Source organism: Equus asinus, chromosome 18, assembly GCF_041296235.1.
Source record: "Equus asinus isolate D_3611 breed Donkey chromosome 18, EquAss-T2T_v2, whole genome shotgun sequence".
Taxonomy (NCBI): domain Eukaryota; kingdom Metazoa; phylum Chordata; class Mammalia; order Perissodactyla; family Equidae; genus Equus; species Equus asinus.
The window spans coordinates 40,136,104-40,157,896 of record NC_091807.1 but is presented as its reverse complement, the minus strand read 5'-3'; the positions used below and the strand labels follow the sequence as shown (position 1 = coordinate 40,157,896).

The window sequence follows — 21,793 nt, the reverse complement described above, 5'->3', positions numbered from 1 at the left end:
CAGGTGTATGTATGCACACGTGTGTGCAGGTGTATGCATGTATACCCATGTGCACTGTGCATGGATGTCTGTGTGCAGGTGTATGTATACACACGTGTGTGCAGGTGTATGCATGTATACCCATGTGCACTGTGCATGGTTGTCTGTGTGCAGGTGTATATATGCACACGTGTGTGTAGGTCTATGCACGTGTATACCCATGTGCACTGTGCATGGTTGTCTGTGTGCAGGTGTATGTATGCACACGTGTGTGTAGGTGTATGCACGTGTATACCCATGTGCACTGTGCATGGTTGTCTGTGTGCAGGTGTATGTATACACACGTGTGTGCAGGTGTATGCATGTATACCCATGTGCACTGTGCATGGTTGTCTGTGTGCAGGTGTATGTATACACACGTGTGTGCAGGTGTATGCACGTGTATACTCATGTGCACTGTGCATGGTTGTCTGTGTGCAGGTGTATGTATGCACACGTGTGTGTAGGTGTATGCGTGTATACCCATGTGCACTGTGCATGGTTGTCTGTGTGCAGGTGTATGTATGCACACGTGTGTGCAGGTGTATGCACGTGTATACCCATGTGCACTGTGCATGGTTGTCTGTGTGCAGGTGTATGTATGCACACGTGTGTGTAGGTGTATGCATGTATACCCATGTGCACTGTGCATGGTTGTCTGTGTGCAGGTGTATGTATGCACACGTGTGTGCAGGTGTATGCACATGTATACCCATGTGCACTGTGCATGGTTGTCTGTGTGCAGGTGTATGTATGCACACGTGTGTGCAGGTGTATGCATGTATACCCATGTGCACTGTGCATGGTTGTCTGTGTGCAGGTGTATGTATGCACACGTGTGTGCAGGTGTATGCATGTATACCCATGTGCACTGTGCATGGTTGTCTGTGTGCAGGTGTATGTATGCACACGTGTGTGCAGGTGTATGCACGTGTATACCCATGTGCACTGTGCATGGTTGTCTGTGTGCAGGTGTATGTATGCACACGTGTGTGCAGGTGTATGCATGTGTATACCCATGTGCACTGTGCATGGTTGTCTGTGTGCAGGTGTATGTATGCACACGTGTGTGCAGGTGTATGCATGTATACCCATGTGCACTGTGCATGGTTGTCTGTGTGCAGGTGTATGTATGCACACGTGTGTGCAGGTGTATGCATGTATACCCATGTGCACTGTGCATGGTTGTCTGTGTGCAGGTGTATGTATGCACACGTGTGTGTAGGTGTATGCACGTGTATACCCATGTGCACTGTGCATGGTTGTCTGTGTGCAGGTGTATGTATGCACACGTGTGTGCAGGTGTATGCACGTGTATACCCATGTGCACTGTGCATGGTTGTCTGTGTGCAGGTGTATGTATGCACACGTGTGTGCAGGTGTATGCACGTGTATACCCATGTGCACTGTGCATGGATGTCTGTGTGCAGGTGTATGTATGCACACGTGTGTGTAGGTGTATGCATGTATACCCATGTGCACTGTGCATGGTTGTCTGTGTGCAGGTGTATGTATGCACACGTGTGTGTAGGTCTATGCATGTATACCCATGTGCACTGTGCATGGTTGTCTGTGTGCAGGTGTATGTATGCACACGTGTGTGTAGGTGTATGCATGTATACCCATGTGCACTGTGCATGGTTGTCTGTGTGCAGGTGTATGTATGCACACGTGTGTGCAGGTGTATGCATGTATACCCATGTGCACTGTGCATGGTTGTCTGTGTGCAGGTGTATGTATGCACACGTGTGTGTAGGTGTATGCATGTATACCCATGTGCACTGTGCATGGTTGTCTGTGTGCAGGTCTATGTATGCACACGTGTGTGCAGGTGTATGCATGTATACCCATGTGCACTGTGCATGGTTGTCTGTGTGCAGGTGTATGTATACACACGTGTGTGCAGGTGTATGCACGTGTATACCCATGTGCACTGTGCATGGTTGTCTGTGTGCAGGTGTATGTATGCACACGTGTGTGCAGGTCTATGCATGTATACCCATGTGCACTGTGCATGGTTGTCTGTGTGCAGGTGTATGTATACACACGTGTGTGCAGGTGTATGCACGTGTATACCCATGTGCACTGTGCATGGTTGTCTGTGTGCAGGTGTATGTATGCACACGTGTGTGCAGGTCTATGCATGTATACCCATGTGCACTGTGCATGGTTGTCTGTGTGCAGGTGTATGTATGCACACGTGTGTGCAGGTGTATGCATGTATACTCATGTGCACTGTGCATGGTTGTCTGTGTGCAGGTGTATGTATGCACACGTGTGTGTAGGTGTATGCATGTATACCCATGTGCACTGTGCATGGTTGTCTGTGTGCAGGTGTATGTATGCACACGTGTGTGCAGGTGTATGCATGTATACCCATGTGCACTGTGCATGGTTGTCTGTGTGCAGGTGTATGTATGCACACGTGTGTGCAGGTCTATGCACGTGTATACCCATGTGCACTGTGCATGGTTGTCTGTGTGCAGGTGTCTGTATGCACACGTGTGTGTAGGTCTATGCATGTATACCCATGTGCACTGTGCATGGTTGTCTGTGTGCAGGTCTATGTATGCACACGTGTGTGCAGGTGTATGCATGTATACCCATGTGCACTGTGCATGGTTGTCTGTGTGCAGGTGTATGTATGCACACGTGTGTGCAGGTGTATGCACGTGTATACCCATGTGCACTGTGCATGGTTGTCTGTGTGCAGGTCTATGTATGCACACGTGTGTGCAGGTGTATGCATGTATACCCATGTGCACTGTGCATGGTTGTCTGTGTGCAGGTGTATGTATGCACACGTGTGTGCAGGTCTATGCACGTGTATACCCATGTGCACTGTGCATGGTTGTCTGTGTGCAGGTGTCTGTATGCACACGTGTGTGTAGGTCTATGCATGTATACCCATGTGCACTGTGCATGGTTGTCTGTGTGCAGGGCTATGTATGCACACGTGTGTGTAGGTGTATGCACGTGTATACCCATGTGCACTGTGCATGGTTGTCTGTGTGCAGGTGTATGTATACACACGTGTGTGCAGGTGTATGCATGTATACCCATGTGCACTGTGCATGGTTGTCTGTGTGCAGGTGTATGTATACACACGTGTGTGCAGGTGTATGCACGTGTATACTCATGTGCACTGTGCATGGTTGTCTGTGTGCAGGTGTATGTATGCACACGTGTGTGCAGGTGTATGCACGTGTATACCCATGTGCACTGTGCATGGTTGTCTGTGTGCAGGTGTATGTATGCACACGTGTGTGCAGGTGTATGCACGTGTATACCCATGTGCACTGTGCATGGTTGTCTGTGTGCAGGTGTATGTATGCACACGTGTGTGTAGGTGTATGCATGTATACCCATGTGCACTGTGCATGGTTGTCTGTGTGCAGGTGTATGTATGCACACGTGTGTGCAGGTGTATGCATGTATACCCATGTGCACTGTGCATGGTTGTCTGTGTGCAGGTGTATGTATGCACACGTGTGTGTAGGTGTATGCATGTATACCCATGTGCACTGTGCATGGTTGTCTGTGTGCAGGTGTATGTATGCACACGTGTGTGCAGGTGTATGCACATGTATACCCATGTGCACTGTGCATGGTTGTCTGTGTGCAGGTGTATGTATGCACACGTGTGTGCAGGTGTATGCATGTATACCCATGTGCACTGTGCATGGTTGTCTGTGTGCAGGTGTATGTATGCACACGTGTGTGTAGGTGTATGCACGTGTATACCCATGTGCACTGTGCATGGTTGTCTGTGTGCAGGTGTATGTATGCACACGTGTGTGTAGGTGTATGCACGTGTATACCCATGTGCACTGTGCATGGTTGTCTGTGTGCAGGTGTATGTATGCACACGTGTGTGCAGGTGTATGCATGTATACCCATGTGCACTGTGCATGGTTGTCTGTGTGCAGGTGTATGTATGCACACGTGTGTGCAGGTGTATGCATGTATACCCATGTGCACTGTGCATGGTTGTCTGTGTGCAGGTGTATGTATGCACACGTGTGTGCAGGTGTATGCACGTGTATACCCATGTGCACTGTGCATGGTTGTCTGTGTGCAGGTGTATGTATGCACACGTGTGTGCAGGTGTATGCACGTGTATACCCATGTGCACTGTGCATGGTTGTCTGTGTGCAGGTGTATGTATGCACACGTGTGTGCAGGTGTATGCACGTGTATACCCATGTGCACTGTGCATGGATGTCTGTGTGCAGGTGTATGTATGCACACGTGTGTGTAGGTGTATGCATGTATACCCATGTGCACTGTGCATGGTTGTCTGTGTGCAGGTGTATGTATGCACACGTGTGTGCAGGTGTATGCATATATACCCATGTGCACTGTGCATGGTTGTCTGTGTGCAGGTGTATGTATGCACACGTGTGTGCAGGTGTATGCATGTATACCCATGTGCACTGTGCATGGTTGTCTGTGTGCAGGTGTATGTATGCACACGTGTGTGCAGGTGTATGCATGTATACCCATGTGCACTGTGCATGGTTGTCTGTGTGCAGGTCTATGTATGCACACGTGTGTGCAGGTGTATGCATGTATACCCATGTGCACTGTGCATGGTTGTCTGTGTGCAGGTGTATGTATACACACGTGTGTGCAGGTGTATGCACGTGTATACCCATGTGCACTGTGCATGGTTGTCTGTGTGCAGGTGTATGTATGCACACGTGTGTGTAGGTGTATGCGTGTATACCCATGTGCACTGTGCATGGTTGTCTGTGTGCAGGTGTATGTATGCACACGTGTGTGCAGGTGTATGCATGTATACCCATGTGCACTGTGCATGGTTGTCTGTGTGCAGGTGTATGTATGCACACGTGTGTGCAGGTGTATGCATGTATACCCATGTGCACTGTGCATGGTTGTCTGTGTGCAGGTGTATGTATGCACACGTGTGTGCAGGTGTATGCATGTATACCCATGTGCACTGTGCATGGATGTCTGTGTGCAGGTGTATGTATACACACGTGTGTGCAGGTGTATGCATGTATACCCATTTGCACTGTGCATGGTTGTCTGTGTGCAGGTGTATATATGCACACGTGTGTGCAGGTCTATGCACGTGTATACCCATGTGCACTGTGCATGGTTGTCTGTGTGCAGGTGTATGTATGCACACGTGTGTGCAGGTGTATGCATGTATACCCATGTGCACTGTGCATGGTTGTCTGTGTGCAGGTGTATGTATGCACACGTGTGTGCAGGTGTATGCACGTGTATACCCATGTGCACTGTGCATGGTTGTCTGTGTGCAGGTGTATATATGCACACGTGTGTGTAGGTCTATGCACGTGTATACCCATGTGCACTGTGCATGGTTGTCTGTGTGCAGGTGTATGTATGCACACGTGTGTGTAGGTGTATGCATGTATACCCATGTGCACTGTGCATGGTTGTCTGTGTGCAGGTGTATGTATGCACACGTGTGTGCAGGTGTATGCATGTATACCCATGTGCACTGTGCATGGTTGTCTGTGTGCAGGTGTATGTATGCACACGTGTGTGCAGGTCTATGCACGTGTATACCCATGTGCACTGTGCATGGTTGTCTGTGTGCAGGTGTCTGTATGCACACGTGTGTGTAGGTCTATGCATGTATACCCATGTGCACTGTGCATGGTTGTCTGTGTGCAGGTCTATGTATGCACACGTGTGTGCAGGTGTATGCATGTATACCCATGTGCACTGTGCATGGTTGTCTGTGTGCAGGTGTATGTATGCACACGTGTGTGCAGGTGTATGCATGTATACCCATGTGCACTGTGCATGGTTGTCTGTGTGCAGGTGTATGTATGCACACGTGTGTGCAGGTGTATGCGTGTATACCCATGTGCACTGTGCATGGTTGTCTGTGTGCAGGTGTATATATGCACACGTGTGTGTAGGTCTATGCACGTGTATACCCATGTGCACTGTGCATGGTTGTCTGTGTGCAGGTGTATGTATGCACACGTGTGTGCAGGTGTATGCACGTGTATACCCATGTGCACTGTGCATGGTTGTCTGTGTGCAGGTGTATGTATGCACACGTGTGTGTAGGTGTATGCACGTGTATACCCATGTGCACTGTGCATGGTTGTCTGTGTGCAGGTGTATGTATACACACGTGTGTGCAGGTGTATGCACGTGTATACCCATGTGCACTGTGCATGGTTGTCTGTGTGCAGGTCTATGTATGCACACGTGTGTGCAGGTGTATGCATGTATACCCATGTGCACTGTGCATGGTTGTCTGTGTGCAGGCCTGTGCACACAGGCGTGTGCATTTCTGTGTACATGTGCATGTGCGGTTTCCCATGGCATGGTTTCCTCAGCACGGGGTCGGGAGGAGCCCATGCTCTAATAATCTGCCAAGTCTTGTTTGGTTTCTGTGGAGTCGCGCTGGTATGTGTGTCGTCTGCGCACATGTGTGGGCCCTGAAGCACCATCCTCTGTGAAGCAGCCGCAGAACCGATGATGCTGAAGGCCCTGTGTGTCTGCATCCTGCTCGGCAGTCGTGGGCTGGCCCTGGGGGACAGAACAGTGCCACCTCACAGAGCCTCAATGAGGAGAGGACTCGCTAATCCAGAAAGGCCCCAGCTCACCTCCTGGCCCCAGGGCTGCTTGGGCAATGGTGCCCTCTTCTGGGTGTGAGAAAACACTGCCACGTCTGGCCAGAGTTTGTTCTTGGTCCAGCAGCCATTTACAAAGTGGCCATGGAGCCGCCAGCCAGGCACCCAGAGCCACAGGGGATGAGAAGACGAGAAGACGGGCAGCATGTCCTGAATTTACAGGTGGAGAAAGGAGGTCACAGAAGTGCCAGGAGGGGCAGTCACATCAGACCCCCGTGTGGGAGCTGTGAGGTGTCCGAGCACAGGCTCCGCTGGGCACGGGGGACGCCGGGGAGAGACGTGGTCAGAGGATCTGAGGCTTGCCTCTGCAGCGTGACCAGCTCTGCCCCGCCAGGACGACCTGAGACGCGCGGGGACGACTAGCCTTCCTAGCAACTGGAGAGTCTGGACGTCCCCGTTGGACTGAAGGAGCCCGTCCTCCGCCTTCCTGCTGCACTCCATCCTTGCCCACCCTCCTTCCCGAGCAGCATCTCCTTAGGCTGCCAGGTGCCACCGGAGCCCTGCCGGGGGTGGGGGGTGGGCGTTGAACACACTGGGTGCCTCTTCCGGCCTCCAACTCGGCCAGCCCCGGAGGGTTTAAGATGAGGAGGAAACAGCCTCCTTGTCCACTGGGCAAGGAGCGCTGTTTTTTTCGGGAACTCTGTTGTGCATACACACAACAAAGTGTTCGGATTTCCAAGTTTGATTACTCCAAGTATATCTGCCCTCTAACCACCACCTCAATCAAAACAGGTATTTTCCTTACTTCCAAAATGACCCCAGTGCCCCTTTGCAGTCAGTGGCTCCCTTGTCCCCACCAGGCCACCATGGTTGATTTCTGTGACTATTTAATAGTTTTTCCTGTTAAAACATTTGTAATAAATGGAGTCAGACTGTGTGTGTGGTTGACTGTTGAAGACGCATATGGTGTGTTTCTCCTTCTTGCTGAGTAGCACCCTGTTGCGTGAATACATTACAGTTTGTTGGCCATTCTGCTGGTGATGGAAACAGCACCTGAGAGCCGTTCCCGGCTTTTCACTATTACGACTGAACCTGTGTGCATCTCATACAAGGCTTTTCATGGGCATCTGTTTTTATTTCTCTTGAGTAAAAACCTAGGAGTGGAATTCTGGGTCATAAGGTAGATCTGCATTTAACTTTTGAAGAAATGGCCAAATAGTTTTTCAAAACGGTTGTACCATTTCATACACGCCCACGAACAACGTAGGAGAGTTCTAGTCACTCCACATCCTTGCCAAAATAGTCACACGTCCCTTAACGACGGGGACACGTTCTGAGAAATGGATCTTTAGGTGATTTCGTCATTGTGCGATCATCACATAGTGCCTTACACAAACCTAGAGGGGATAGCCTCCTACACGCCTAGGCTCTATGGGACTAATCTTATGGGGCCACCATCGTTGACCGACACATCCTTATGTAGTGCATGACTGTGTTTGATTTTGTCTGTGTTTTCAGTTTTACACATTGGATGTGAAGTGGGATCACCGTGTGGTTTTTAAGTTTCGATTCCCTGATGACTAGATAGTGAGCATCTCTTCATCACTGGTTGGCTTTCTATAGGTTCACCGGTGAAACGTCTATTCAAGTCTTTTGCCCACGTTTAATTTTTTTGCCTTTTTGTTACTGCTATGTAGGAATTTCTTTACATATTCTGGATACAAGTCCTTTGTCACATAGATAATCTCTATTCTAGCTCCTCTTGTTGTATTCGTGTGTTGCTCCAGTAATCCCAATATATGTGTTTAACTCATTACAGTCTATTTTGAATTAATACTATACTTTATATATAATGTACTAATCTTACAATGATATAATTTCATTTATCCCTACCCATCCATCAGGCTGTGGTGTCTACATGTACTCATACTTTTACTTGTGTTATAAGCTCCATGATAAGTCAGGATTTTTGCTGTCGTCTTTATACACCCTCGTACTCACCGTTCCCAGCCCCCTTCTGCATCCTTCCTATGGATTCTGATCTCATCTGGCGTAACCCACCTTCAGCCTTAGTAGCTTTCTTCAGTGTTTCTAGGAAAGCAGGTCTGCTGGCAATTCATTCTATCGCTTTTATCTGAAAATGACCTCATTTTCGCTTGCAGGATATTTTCACTGGTTGTAGAATTCTGAGTTCCCATTCTTTCTTTCAGTTATTTCGAAGATGTCTTTCTGTTGACGTGGAGCTTCCGTTGTTTCCGATGGGAAGTCGGGTACCAGTAGCATCGTTGTTTCTCTGTACTGAATGTAACTCTTCTCTCTGGCTGCTTTTCAGGTTCTCTTTTCATCTTCTCTTTCCAGCTCTTCGAGTACGATGTATCTAGACGTGGCTCTTTTGTAGTTACTCTGCTTTCTGTCTCTGATCTTCTCGGATCTGTGGTTTGGTGTTTTTATCAAATTAGACATGGCCCTTTTGTAGTTACTCTGCTTTCTGTCTCTGATCTTCTCGGATCTGTGGTTTGGTGTTTTTATCAAATTTGGAAAAATTTTACCCATCACTTCTTTGAATGTTTTTTCTGCCTCATTTTCCTTTCCTTTCCTTCTGTGACCTAATTCCATGTCCATCAGACCACACAGTATTATCCCAGAGGTCATCAAGGCCCTGTTCGCTCTAACTTATTGTAATCTTTTTTTGCCGTTTTGTGCTTCAATTCAGATAATTCCTACTGGTCTGTCTTCTAGTTCACTGATTCTTTGTTCTGGGTTGCAGCTCTTGATCCCATCTAGTAAATTTATGGGTATAAACATTATAGTTTTCAGTTACAGGATTTCTGTTTGGCTCTTTTTAGAGTTTTCCTGTCTCTGTGAGTTTTCCCAGCTCATTGCTCATTTCATTCATATTTCCCTATAAATTCTTATCATGGTTATAGTCCAGTTTTGTCTGCTGCCTCCAGTATTTGCATGCTGTCAGCCTGTTTCTATGTGCTGTTTCTTCTCTTGATCGTAGGTCACCTTTGCCAGGTGTTTCCCCAGCTCCTGAAGTCTCTGGTCAGGTCCGTTAGCCTCTCAGCTGCTGTCTGTCTCTGGGTCCCTGGAATCTTGCTCCCTGTGTGCGCAGTTCAGCAGCCAGACAACGACCTGAGAGAAGTTAATAGGAGATCCTGGGGCTCCCCTGCTGTGGCTCCCTCCTCTCTGGGACATTCCCTTCTGTTCCTAGACACTCTGGAAGCCTTAAACTCTCACCTCAGCGTCCCTGTCCAACCAGCCTGCTGTGTCCACTCGAGTGCCATGCCCACCTGCCATGGGATGAGCATCCTCAGAGGAAGACGCAGGAAAACAGGCGTTCAGGGGGCACGTTCGCATCCCCTGCAGTCTCTGCCTGCCCTCGGCCGCTCTCCAGAACCTTCAGCAGTTGTATGCATTTTTAAGTATTTCATCCAGAGTTTACAATCGCTCTCAGGAGGGTGAGTCTAGTATGAGTTTCCGCACCAGTATCAGAACCTGAGAGCCAGGAAGCAAGAATTCCAAAGACAGTTTCAACGCAAAGGCCACCAGGGGGGCTTCCACAGCCCTCCCCAGCCCATGGGAGCAGACGAGTTGACTCAGTCCCCTTTCTGCTGATGCTCGGGGCCCCCTGAGAGCATTTACACTCTCTTCCCTCAGCCACAGGCCCCCACCACAGGGAGCCGCCACATTCTGCCTCTCCCACACTGACCCCCGCCCCATGGGGCCTCTCCCTGCACCCACACCTCTTCCCCAGGAAAGTGTCTCCTTTCATTTCTGCCCTGCCCTCTCCCTGTGGGGCTCAGCCTGGGACCTGGATCGGGATTTCTCTGGGCTTCTCCTTCTCCTTGCACCGCCCCTCCCATTATCCCTGAGATGCTGGCCATACCTGGACATAAACTTCCTCCTCATGGACCCCGTGTGCAAATCAGCTCGTGCAGCTCACGGTCTGGGCAAAGGCTTCGAAGCTCACCATTTGTGTCAAAATCCAGCCCTGTGGCCCCATGCCACCTCACCCTCAAGGGTGATCAGTATTTACAGAGGAACAGCCTGCACAGGAGCCCAGAGGTAGACTATCGATAGAGCCAAAGGAGAACCTCAGGCCAGGGACAGCATGCAGTAAGAAACACAGGAGGTACCTAGACATTGCTCCTAAGTTCAGAGCACGACTGGAGGAAGCAGGGAGGGCTCCTTGGAAGAGGTGTTGTTGCAGCTGGACCTCGCAGGATGGGCAGCATTGGGGTATGGGGGAGTGGGAGGCACAGATGGCTAAGAAGCACTCCACGCGGATGAGCTCTTCGTATGGGCACATTGGCACTCACGTTCGTAAAAGGGAGTGGTGGTTGGTGAGGCTGGGAGAGTGAGCCAAGCCAGCCCGGGAGCACCAGGTAGGTGCCCAGGCAGTGTCTGTGGGGCAGATGCTTCTCCTCAGGGCCGCACTGGGCCATGCTGAGGGGTCTGTTCACGGGTGCTCTCTGCCGCCTTCTCGTTCCATCCAGACGTTTGGCGCCGCGGACTGGGAGGTCTTCCGCATCGGAGAGAGGACCTTTCTGGCTGTGGCCAACAGCCACAGCTACGACGTGGAAATGCAGGTACAGAACGACTCCTACGTCATCAACTCCGTCATCTACGAGCTGAACGTCAGCGCCCAGGCCTTCGTCAAGTTCCAGGAGGTCCTCACCTGCAGGTACCCGCTGAGGCTGGAGGGCTGGAAGGTCGGGGCAAGGCCGGGGCTGGGCTTGGTGTCGGAGATGCCCTTTGGAACCGTCGCGTGGCTTCCTGGGAGCCAGCCTGGAGCAGGCAGCAGCCACGCGCCGGGGGGCTCCGGGTAGAAGTCTGCTGGCTCCTGGAGGTGCAATGTGACCTCCCTCTCCAATGGGGCGTGGACCTTCTCAGGGCAGCCGACTGGTTCTGTGGCTCGTATTTGTCATCTCGGCTCTAATTGCTTTCAAACGGTGCAGTTGGTTTGCTTGTTTATTTTTTACAACTCAGTGGTTTTCATTAAATTCACAGATACGTGCAGCCAGCACCACAGGTAACTTTAGAACATTTTCATCACCTCGAAAAGAAGCCCTCTGCCCTTTAGCTGTCACTCCCTCTGCCCTGTCTCCCCCAGGCCCTGGTGGCCTCCAGTCTACTTTCTGTCCCCATGGACTTCCCGTTTCTGGACGTGTCGGATGAGTGGAGTATACAGTAGGTGGCCTTTTGTGTCTGGCTTCTTTCGCTCAGCATCATGTTTTCAAGGTCCATCCACGTCGTGGCAGGCGCCAGCTCTTCGTTCCTCTCGTGGCCACATGGCGTACGTCATAGGGACAGACTACATCCCTTTACCTGTTCATCCGCTGATGGTCATGTGGGTTGTTTCTACCTTTTGACCAAATGGTGTGGTTCTGAAGAATAAAAATACACTTTGGGTTCCTGTCCATGTCACTCCTGTCGTGCTGCTTTGGAGGCAAACAGAAGTCCTGGCTGACCCCTTACCTTCTCCCGGGTCCAGCCGAGGCGGCCCCTGAGAGGAGCCAGGGCACGGACAGTGTGAGTCAGAACTTCGCTGTTCACTTCTTTTCTGCGGGCCTTGGTTTTAGAACCCTGTTACGACTGGAGGGACAATGCACGAGAACCACACGGCTGCCCCACTGCCCAGGGCCCACCCCACAGGCGGGGGCTCCCCACAGGTCGGGGCTCTGAGGGCCACTCCTCAGTGAGCAAAGTCACGGCCACCACTCTGGAGCTGAGTCATAACTGGCCATCACTGGGAGGGGCCTGAGACATGACCCTGGCCAATGGGAGAAGGAAGGAGTGGGAGCCCCCGGACCCCCACTGGCCTCCACCCTGCCCTGTGTGTCCCCAGGTGCCTCTGTGGGCCCTCTCACTCCCAGGGTCCTGCGTGAGCACCCAGCTCTGGGCCAGCGCCCTCAGTTCCCACAGAGAAGGAACCCAGAGGTGAGTCTCCACCAAGGGAGGGTGACCCTCTGCTGCCTGAACAGGCCACAGCCCTGAGGCCACTGGACGGGGATGCACCAGCCTGGCCTCTGGCAGCTGGCTGACTCCTGCTTGCTGCAAGGCCTCAGCCTCAGTTCATCTGTAAAGTGGGCACAGGGCCTGCAGTAAGCAGAGAGGCGATGGTGAGCCAGGGCTGACAGCCCAGGTGGGCTCCTCAGAGGGTCGGGGGCTCTGGGGAGCTCTTCCAAGAGTCCGCTTGTCAGATCTCTCAGAACTGACCATCTCTGAGCACAGGCTGACCCTTAGCAAGTCCAGGAGGCTCTCGTCTAAGACACAATGCAGCGTCGGTGAGCAGTAAGAGCCCCGGCTTCCAAACGCAGGGGAACGTGCTGTCGGCACCTGGGTGGTCTCAGGGAGGGAGCCGGGGGCAAATGGGTGACCTCTCAGCCAGCGTCCTCAAGTTCCCGCCTCCAGGGGGTGCTGCGCCCTCAGGGAGTGACCACCAGCATGGGACTTTTCCTCTTGATTATTTCAACCTCTTCAAAGTGAGAGTTTTGCACCCATGTTCGTAGCATCACTGTTCACACTTGGAACCCACGTGTGCATTGATGGATGACGGGATAAACAGAATCTGGTCCATTCATACAAAGGAATATCACTCAGCCTTAAAAAGGAGTGAAATCCTGACACCTGCTGCCACGGGAATGAACCTTGAGGACATTGTGCTGAGTGAGATAAGCCAGTCACAAAAGATAACCACTGTGTGGTTCCACTTGATATGAGGTCCCTAGAGGAGTCAAATCCACAGAAAGTGGACTGGTGGTACCAGGGGCTGGGGCAGGAGGATGGGGAGTTAGCGTTTAATGGGGACAGAGTTTCAGTTTGGGAAGATGAGACAGTTCTGGAGACAGATGGTGGTGACGGTTGCACAACAGTGTGAACGGACTTAATGCCATCGAGCTGTACACTTAAAAATGGTTAAAAAGGCAAATTTTACGTTACATGTATTTTACCACAATTAAAAAATTTAAAAAAAAATTTTAAGTGAATGACTGATTTGCATTTCCCTGGAATAGAGCAGTCACCATGTGACTGAGGAAGTTGCTCCCCCTTCCGTGGGTTTTGGAGGTGGGCCCTAGCCCCCGGGGCCTGGGATTCGGGGGAGAATCGGCCTGAAGCCGGCGCCCCGAGCTCCCTGGCAGCGTCTGGGAGCCCCGCGTCCTAACTTGGGCCTGCTTCCTCCTCCTCAGCGCCTTGGACTGGGAGTTCTTCTCTGTGGGAGAGGACTATTTCCTAGTGGTTGCAAACTCCTTCGACGGGAAAACCTTCTCGGTCAACAGTATTATTTACAGGTAAGGAGCTGCCGGGCTGGGCCCTTCCTCACCACCTGGTTCACCTGGGGTCGCTCACCTTCCCTGACGGTGACCCCAGGCTCAGAGTGAGTCACAGGCCACTGGGCTGGGTGCCCCTGAAGGCAGGCTGAGTCTGGGTCACGCCCCTGGGGTTAGCCAGCTGACCCGCCAGTCATGCAGTATGCGACACACGAATCTGAGGGTTATTGATATTTTATTCTATTCAGCGTTCGATCAGACGATGGTAGGTCTCTCCATTTATCGTGTCCTTCAGCGCAATTTTCCCTTTTCTCCTACAGGCCCTGAGGCATTCTTTTTAAATTCATTTCTGGGAGTTTTTCAACTATTGTAAGCACCACAGCTGGGATCTTTCATTTCCGTTTCCACCTGCTTATGTGACAATTAATCTTTTTTAAAGATTGGCACCTGAGCTAACATCTGTCGCCAATCTTCTTTTTCTTTTCCTTCTCCCCAAAGCCGCCCAGCACGTAGTTGTAGATTCTAGTTGTGGGTCCTCCTAGTTGTGGCACGTGGGACGCCAACTCAATGTGGCCTGACAAGCGGTGCCATGTCCGAGCCCAGGATCCGAACCTGTGAAACCCTGGGCCGCCGAAGCGGAGCGCGCAAACTTAACCACTCGGCCACGGGGCCGGCCCTGTGACAATTAATTTTTGTGTCTAGCCACCCAACCAAATTATCTTGTCAGTTCTAACAGTTTTCTGAAGAATCCCATGAGCCTTCTGGGGATACAGTTACATCTGCAAATAAAGGCAACTTGCCTCTTCACTGCTAATGTTTCCACCGCTTATCTAGTCTTCTTAATTAGCTAGAAATTCCAGAACAATCTTGGATAGTAGTGGCATGAAGGTGTCCTTGCACTCCTGGGACAAAGGCCACTGAATGATGATGTGTAATTATTTAATATGCCACTGGCTACTGACCGTTTATGGCTGATTTCAGACTCTTTACCAGGGGATGAAATCGTTCTGTGGTTTTCTTTTGGGGCCTTGACCTCTGTCCCGTTTGAGATGGAGCCTGACTATAGAAGCCTGCTGCAGAGTCTTCCACCTGCACTTGTGGCCTGGCATAGTTTGAACGGGAGGATTTATCTGTTTTCTTTACCATTAGGTCAAATTCAGTTACAAAGCGATCTGGACCTGGTGCCTTTTCCGTGATGTCTCTTGACCGGCTGGTCCAATTTCTCCCACGGTTATTGGTTCAATCAGGTTTCCCATCTCTTCTTGAGACAATTTTGGTCATCTATATTTTACTAGAAAAGTCATAGATTTTCTTTAGACTTTCTAATTTATTGCTGTAAATTTTTCAACATAACAAAGTAATTTTAAATTTCATGTGAAAGAATAAATTTTCAAAGATGGTCAAGAAAATTTTGAAAAGGAAGAATAGCGACGGAGGCCTGGACCACATGTAAATAAAGCGGGCTGATTTTTGCCAGAAATAAACAAATACATGAGAGAAATAGAAGACAGTCTGGAAGAGAGCCGGTAATTTATGATCCTTTGCTGTGATGATGTGTGTTGCATTTCAATTCAATAAGAAAAGGATGCATTACTTAATAAAATAATTTCATGTAATTTTCTTTCCATCTGGAAGAAAACAAAGCTTTACCCCTGCTTCATATTAGATACAAAAACAAATTTTATCAGGATTAAAGTTTATAAGGATCTAAGTGTAAAAGATTAAACAACAGAAATGTCAGAAGAAAAGCTAAGATGACCTTATAAAACCTCAAAGTTACACAAAGACATGGGGGCCTCTTTCCCCAGCTGCCTACCCAAATTTAAAAGTTTTATATGGAAGAAGACATCCTATTCAAAGTCAAAAGACGAACTGTTTACCACACATATGGCAGAAAAGGAACCCCTACAAATTAATAAAGGATATTCTCAAATTTGGAAAAATGGGCAAAAGATAGGAACGGGAATTTTCAGAAGAAAAAAGGAAAAATGTGGATAAACATGTTAGAAGTTTTTCTCAAAGCCCAAGGATGGTGCATTTTCCCCATGCCAATTTGGAAGCTGTTTAACGACCCACCGTGCCGCGTGGCAGGTGTGTGTGTATATGTGGGGGGAGGGGGTCCTGGCCCTTTCCCATGGGGACAGGAATCCCCCAGCCTTTCTAGAAAGTAACGTGGAAAAACATGAAAATTAAAACTGTTCGTGTCTTTGATCCAGGCCCTGCTTTGGGGATTCCACCCTGTGAAAATGGAACCAGCTGTCCATAAATCCCTTTTGAAGGACGAGATCTAGGAACCGCTGCTGTGCAGTGGCAGGATGGTGGCGGGTGGGGCATCCTAACATGGCATGGGGTCGCCGAGCCGTGTGCAGGGAGCATGTTTCCTTCACTGAAAAACAGGCGGCCATCCCCGTGTGTGTGGTGACGGGGGTGTGTTTGAGGGCACCTGCCTCGCTGTCCACCCCGCCCCCAGGGGTGGGGAGGGACATTGGCTCGGCCCCTGCAGTTACCCATTGGAACTGCCAGGACCCCCTCCCATCCCCCCCACGTCCCGTCAGGGGTGCCCCGAGGACATTCTTATCCTGGATAGTTGTGAGGAGCTGTAAGGTCTAGGACAGGGCAGTTCCCCCTTCTGGGCCTCAGTTTCCCTCTTTGCAGGCTGAGAAGGCCCCCGCCAGCCCAGCTTTCTGCTTGCAGCCTGGGGAGCTCGTGCAGCCCAGGGATGAGAGGCCCCTCCACGCCATGCCCAGTGGGAGAGGATCACAGAGCCGGGTCGGGTGGGAGTTACGGGCCGGGGGCAGCCCCGACGCCCCAGTGCGCTTGGCCGTCCCTGTCCCCCGGCTGACGTGTCTCTCCCCGCAGGTGGCAGGGATACGAAGGCTTCGTGGCCATGCACAGCCTCCCGACCTTTGGCTGCAGGGACTGGGAAGCCTTCCGCACCGCGGCCGGCGCCTACCTCATCTACTCCAGCGCCAAGGAGCCCCTCTCCCGGGTCCTGAGGCTGAGGACGGGGTGATGGCCCCGGGGCCCCCAGGAACAGGACCTGCCTGGCCGCACCCCAGAACCCTGCCAAGGAACCCTGGAAGCTCCAGGGGGACGAGCCCAGGCAGCATGGCTTCCACTGCATCCTCCCTGGCCCTTATGCAGTCGGGGACATCCATCACCTCTCCGCCCCGGGAACCGTGGTGGCCGGACCCCGTGGCTGGTGGACGGTCAGGCGGAAGACCAGAGCTGCCCCTGCTCATCTGGGTGCCCCACAGGGATTTCCCTTCAAAGGAAAAGTTCACACAAAGTTTTACCTCAAAATCAGCAGGGCCTACGTCACCTTCCCCGTTGGCGAGCCCAGACTCGGGACAGGCTTGCCGCTGTTTTCCATGTTCGTACCAGCTATTTATTGTATTCTGTCTCTATGGAAATATATTTATGATGCTCTCTACAGAAAGCTCGGCTGCGTCTGCGCGTTCCTGGTGGGGACTCGACTCTGGGCGAGCGCGTCACTGGGCCGTGGGCCTCGCTCTGCCACCACAGCGGGATGCGCCCTTGGGTCCCTAGTCACCATGCAGACGGAGGGTGCCTCTCCTCTGCAGGGAGCTTCTTCCTCCGGCCTCAGTTTACCCATGAAAGCAGCGAGGGTAGGGTTAGATCAGGAATCACGGGCATTGCTGGGCACGTTCCCCCTCTCCTCCCCACGGCCGCACCCACGGGAGACCCTGCTGGTCTGCCGGGCCCTGTGCCTCTGCGCCCAGGCTGGCCTCCCCAGGCACCGCAGCTGGCCTCGTGGTGCAGGATGGACTTGGGATGTCTCCCTGGGACCAGCGTTCGCTCAGCTCCTCCATGTCTAGGGCCCCTGACCCTGCACCGAGAGGGGGCCTCCTGCCTCCCTGGGATGGCTGCTGGGTCTGACACGACACCCGCCCCAGGAACCTGGAGGAGGACGAGAGTAGGCACCAGCACCACCGGGCAGGCCTCTGGGTGGAAGAGAAAGGCTCTGTGCCAGACACTTGGCTGGGAAGGCCCTGTGGGCAGACCCCGGGGTGGTGGCAAGGCCAGGCTTTCTCCGTTATCCACACCCCACCTGCCCAGAGAGTGGATGCTCTGCGGGATGGGAGCCAGGAGCTCAGCGCAGGAAGGCTGCACACTTGGTTCAACGCTGTGCTGTTTCTATCTTGAAATTCTCAGTGATTTTTGCCCAAGATCACATAGCCAGGGGCATAGTGGCAGCTCCAGCCAGCCAAGTCCTGGCTCCCATGGTGGGCTCCACGTGAGACCTGAGCCCCAGAAAGGAAGCCTGTGCAGAGCCTGCTCCTCCTCGGGCCAGACCAGATCTGTGATTCCAAGACCGCAACCAGGGCCCTCCTGATTGCCAAAAGCTCAGATTTTTCTAGAGCCTTCTTCAGACCAATAAGTGGGCCACGTGCCTCGGGGAAGGCTGGGGATGACCTCAGACAGGGATGTCCCCTCCCCCAGGAGCACAGCCGAGAGTTGGGGTCGGGGCGTCTGGGGCCAGGCCAGGGCACCTGTGTGAGAAAGTCCCAGGGCTAGGACGTCCTCTGGGGTAATTCCCTGGCTGTGCCCCGCTTCCCCGTCGCCCTGTGCTTACACTCAATGTTTTGTGAAAGAGGATCTGCCCCTCCCTCCAAGTCAGGCCCCACTGCAGCACGCCTGCTGTCAGCGAAGCCCGGCCGTGTCCCTGCCCTGGGTAGCCAGGGGCCTGTGTGTGTCTGGGCCCAGGGATTACAGTGACGGCCCTGCCTCTGCTGGTCCAGGGAGGGTGGCCGAGAGTGCCAGACAGAAGTGCAGGCTCCCCGGTTAAGTTTGAAACAATGAATGCTCTTCAAGTATACGTCTCCCGAATATCGCATAGAACATCGACTAAAGGAGCGATTACTACCATTCTGAAATTCAGATCCAAGTGGGTGTCTGTATTTGGATTTGCTCCATGTGCCCACCCTCCCTGAGAGGGACAAGCCGCACCTCGTGGGGGCTGCTGGGGGAATGGCTTCTGATTTTAACTGGGGTCTGAGCCAGGCCTGAGCAGCCCATAGAAAGAGGGACAAAAGGAGAATCATGGGCTGGGGTGGCCTGTGGGGAGGCAAGCTCAGGACAAGGTCAGCTAGGGGGCAGTAGCCTGTCATCTCGGGGCTCACTCCACAGGCAGACCCCCAGAAGTGCCCCCAGAGGCAGGGTACCCACACAGGAGAGGGGAGCCCACTCAGGCCGGGAGCCCTGCAGGGGCCTCCAAGACCCCAGCCTCCATGGCTGGGATGGTCAGTTTTACATGTCAGCCCGGGGAATGTGTATGGATGGGATGAACACTTAAATCGATGGGCTCAGGGAAAAGCAGATTACCCTCCATGAGGTGGGGGCCTCACCCAATCAGTTGAAGGCCTGAACGGAACAAAAGCCCAGCCTCCCTGAGCAAGAAGGATTCTCCAGGAGGACAACCTTCAGACCGGAACGGCTCCATGGCTCTCTTGGGTCTCCCGCACGCCACCACCCTGCAGATTCGGGCTCACCACCCTCCACGATCACCTGAGCCACTTCCTGATAATCAATCTCTTCTCTCTCTACACACACGCAGTTGGTGCTGTTTCTCTGGGGAGCCCTGAGGAACACAACGTGCCAACGGGCACAGGCACTCGGGGGTCAGGACTCCTCATGTTAGTCCCACCTGCCACTTCCCAATTGCCAACTTCAGTTTCCCACGGGGGATGGGTGAACTGGGCGCTGGCCCACACTCCCCAAGCACCCATCCTCCACAGCGTCTCCCCTGGGGTGACCCAGACATCCTCCGACTGCCTCTCTGCCCTGCAGGTGTCGCCATGGTGTCCAGCTCATCGCTGAGGGGCCTGGTACCCCAGGAGGAAGGAGGTGGACGGCATCTGTGCCAGGGCAGCATCAGACACAGAGGGAGCGACTGTATCTCTGCCCAGGACTTCGGCAATGATCAAATGTTGCCACCGGGTCCTCAGCACAACATCGGATCTCTGTTCTACTGGGTGGGGACAAAACGCCATGAATCAAGTTTGTTTAAATCATGAATGTGCACAAGAAGGGGAACATGAAGACGTTAGAATATTCGCGTCTTCCGAGCAAGCTCCTCTGCGTTGGCCTGTGGACGAACACTCGCAAGGCGGCCAGCGGTTTCGTGTGAATTTGCCTACGGTTTGACGTGGCCACATTCTCGTCATTTTGACGGCCGCGTTGTGCTTCCTGGAGGTGTCGCTCTGGAGCTTATGAGCCGGTCAGCTTTTGTTAATCCACAGGAATTCAACAGTCTTGACTGTGATAAATAATATTCTAAGAACATCTTTGTGCAAATTGCACTTTTTATTCGGGGTTACTTTATCCAGGCTGGGATTTCCTGGAGGAATACTGTCCACGGCAGTGTTTGCACCCACCCCTTACCTCCAAGCCCCCTCCTGGATGACAGATGACAAGAGGAAGGATCACAGGTGTGTGGAAATCACCTCTTCCATCGCCCTGCCAGGATGTGGCTTGACCTAGTTCAAAATCTGCCGGGGCTTCTTTTCACTGTGGTCATCACTCCTGGCATCGGGGTTGTTGGACTTTTCCTGTGGGCACCCCCTAACCTTGCCCCCGCTGACACACCCCACCGTCCACCACACACACACTCACACAGGTGTGCGTGCACCCACACACGCATGCACACCCCACACACATACACGCACAAACATACATGCCCCACATTTGGATACACACACACACGCGCGCACACACCCTCTTATGTACACATCTTCCAGTCCCTTCCAGCCAGGGGCTGTGTCTTGGGCAGCTGGCCCCCACCCCTGGGTCTGGCTCACAGCTGGAGCTCAGCGCTGGCTGATATCTGGGTGGTGACAGCTGCTTGCTCACGCTGAGTGCCCACTCTGAACCAGCTGCTTTGCTGAGCCTGGGGGCACACATGTGACCACACAGTTCTGGCCACAGTTAAACCTTCCAGTGGCTGGAACCCAGATTCCTCACAGGGACCCCAAGGCCCTGTAGGACCGCCTGGCTGCCCTCCCCCTCCCTGCCCCTGCCCATCTTCCTCCTCCTTCAGGCTGAACGCCATCCCCCTGGCCTTTGCACCTGCTCCTTTCCAGGCTGACGCTCCCTGTCCTCCCTCTCAGCAATGTCACCCCTCAGAGGGGCCTCCCTGACTCAGGGTGAGAGAAGGCCCACCCACCCTGTGCTCCACGGTGCACAAAACAATCCCTTCCCTCTCACTTCACCGCGTTAGTTTAATGTAGAGCATTTTTCGAACTTTGGAATGATCATGCTTGTTAACTTGTTTGTGTCTGGCTCCTCCTCTGGAACTTTGGTGCAGTGCTGCAGGTGCTCCCAGCCTTCCCCATCATGCAGGTGCTCCAGGTGCTCCAAGCCTGTCCCGTGGTGCAGGTGCTCCAGGTGCTCCCAGCCTGCTCCGTGGTGCAGGTGCCCCAGGTGTACCAGCCTTCCCTACGGTGCAGGTGCTCCAGGTGCTTCCAGCCTGCCCCGTGGTGCAGGTGCTCCAGGTGCTCCCAGCCTGCCCCATGGTGCAGGTGCTCCAGGTGCTCCCAGCCTGCCCCGTGGTGCAGGTGCTCCAGGTGCTCCCAGCCTGCCCCGTGGTGCAGGTGCTCCAGGTGCTCCCAGCCTGCTCCGTGGTGCAGGCGTTCCAGGTGCTTCCAGCCTGCCCCGTGGTGCAGGCGCTCCAGGTGCTCCCAGCCTGCTCCGTGGTGCAGGTGCTCCAGGTGCTCCCAGCCTGCTCCATGGTGTAGGTGCTCCAGGTGCTCCCAGCCTGCTCCGTGGTGCAGGTGCTCCAGGTGCTCCCACCCTGCTCCGTGGTGCAGGTGCTCCAGGTGCTCCCAGCCTGCTCCATGGTGCAGGTGCTCCAGGTGCTCCCAGCCTGCTCCGTGGTGCAGGTGCTCCAGGTGC

General features: G+C 52.8%; 1 protein-coding gene across 3 annotated transcripts in view; it reads left to right on the top strand.

The window, feature by feature from the left end:
- TSPEAR (thrombospondin type laminin G domain and EAR repeats) overlaps positions 1-20,868 on the top strand; it is a 182,092-nt gene extending 161,224 nt beyond the window's left edge. For all 3 annotated transcript variants that reach the window (XM_044751058.2, XM_070489033.1, XM_070489034.1), the window contains exons 10-12: positions 11,105-11,292; positions 13,799-13,900; positions 16,739-20,868. In XM_044751058.2, the coding sequence (XP_044606993.1) occupies positions 11,105-11,292; positions 13,799-13,900; positions 16,739-16,892 (444 nt within the window). In that variant the 3' untranslated portion in view covers positions 16,893-20,868. The remainder of the gene's footprint in view (positions 1-11,104; positions 11,293-13,798; positions 13,901-16,738) is intronic.
- Positions 20,869-21,793: the final 925 nt, after the last annotated feature.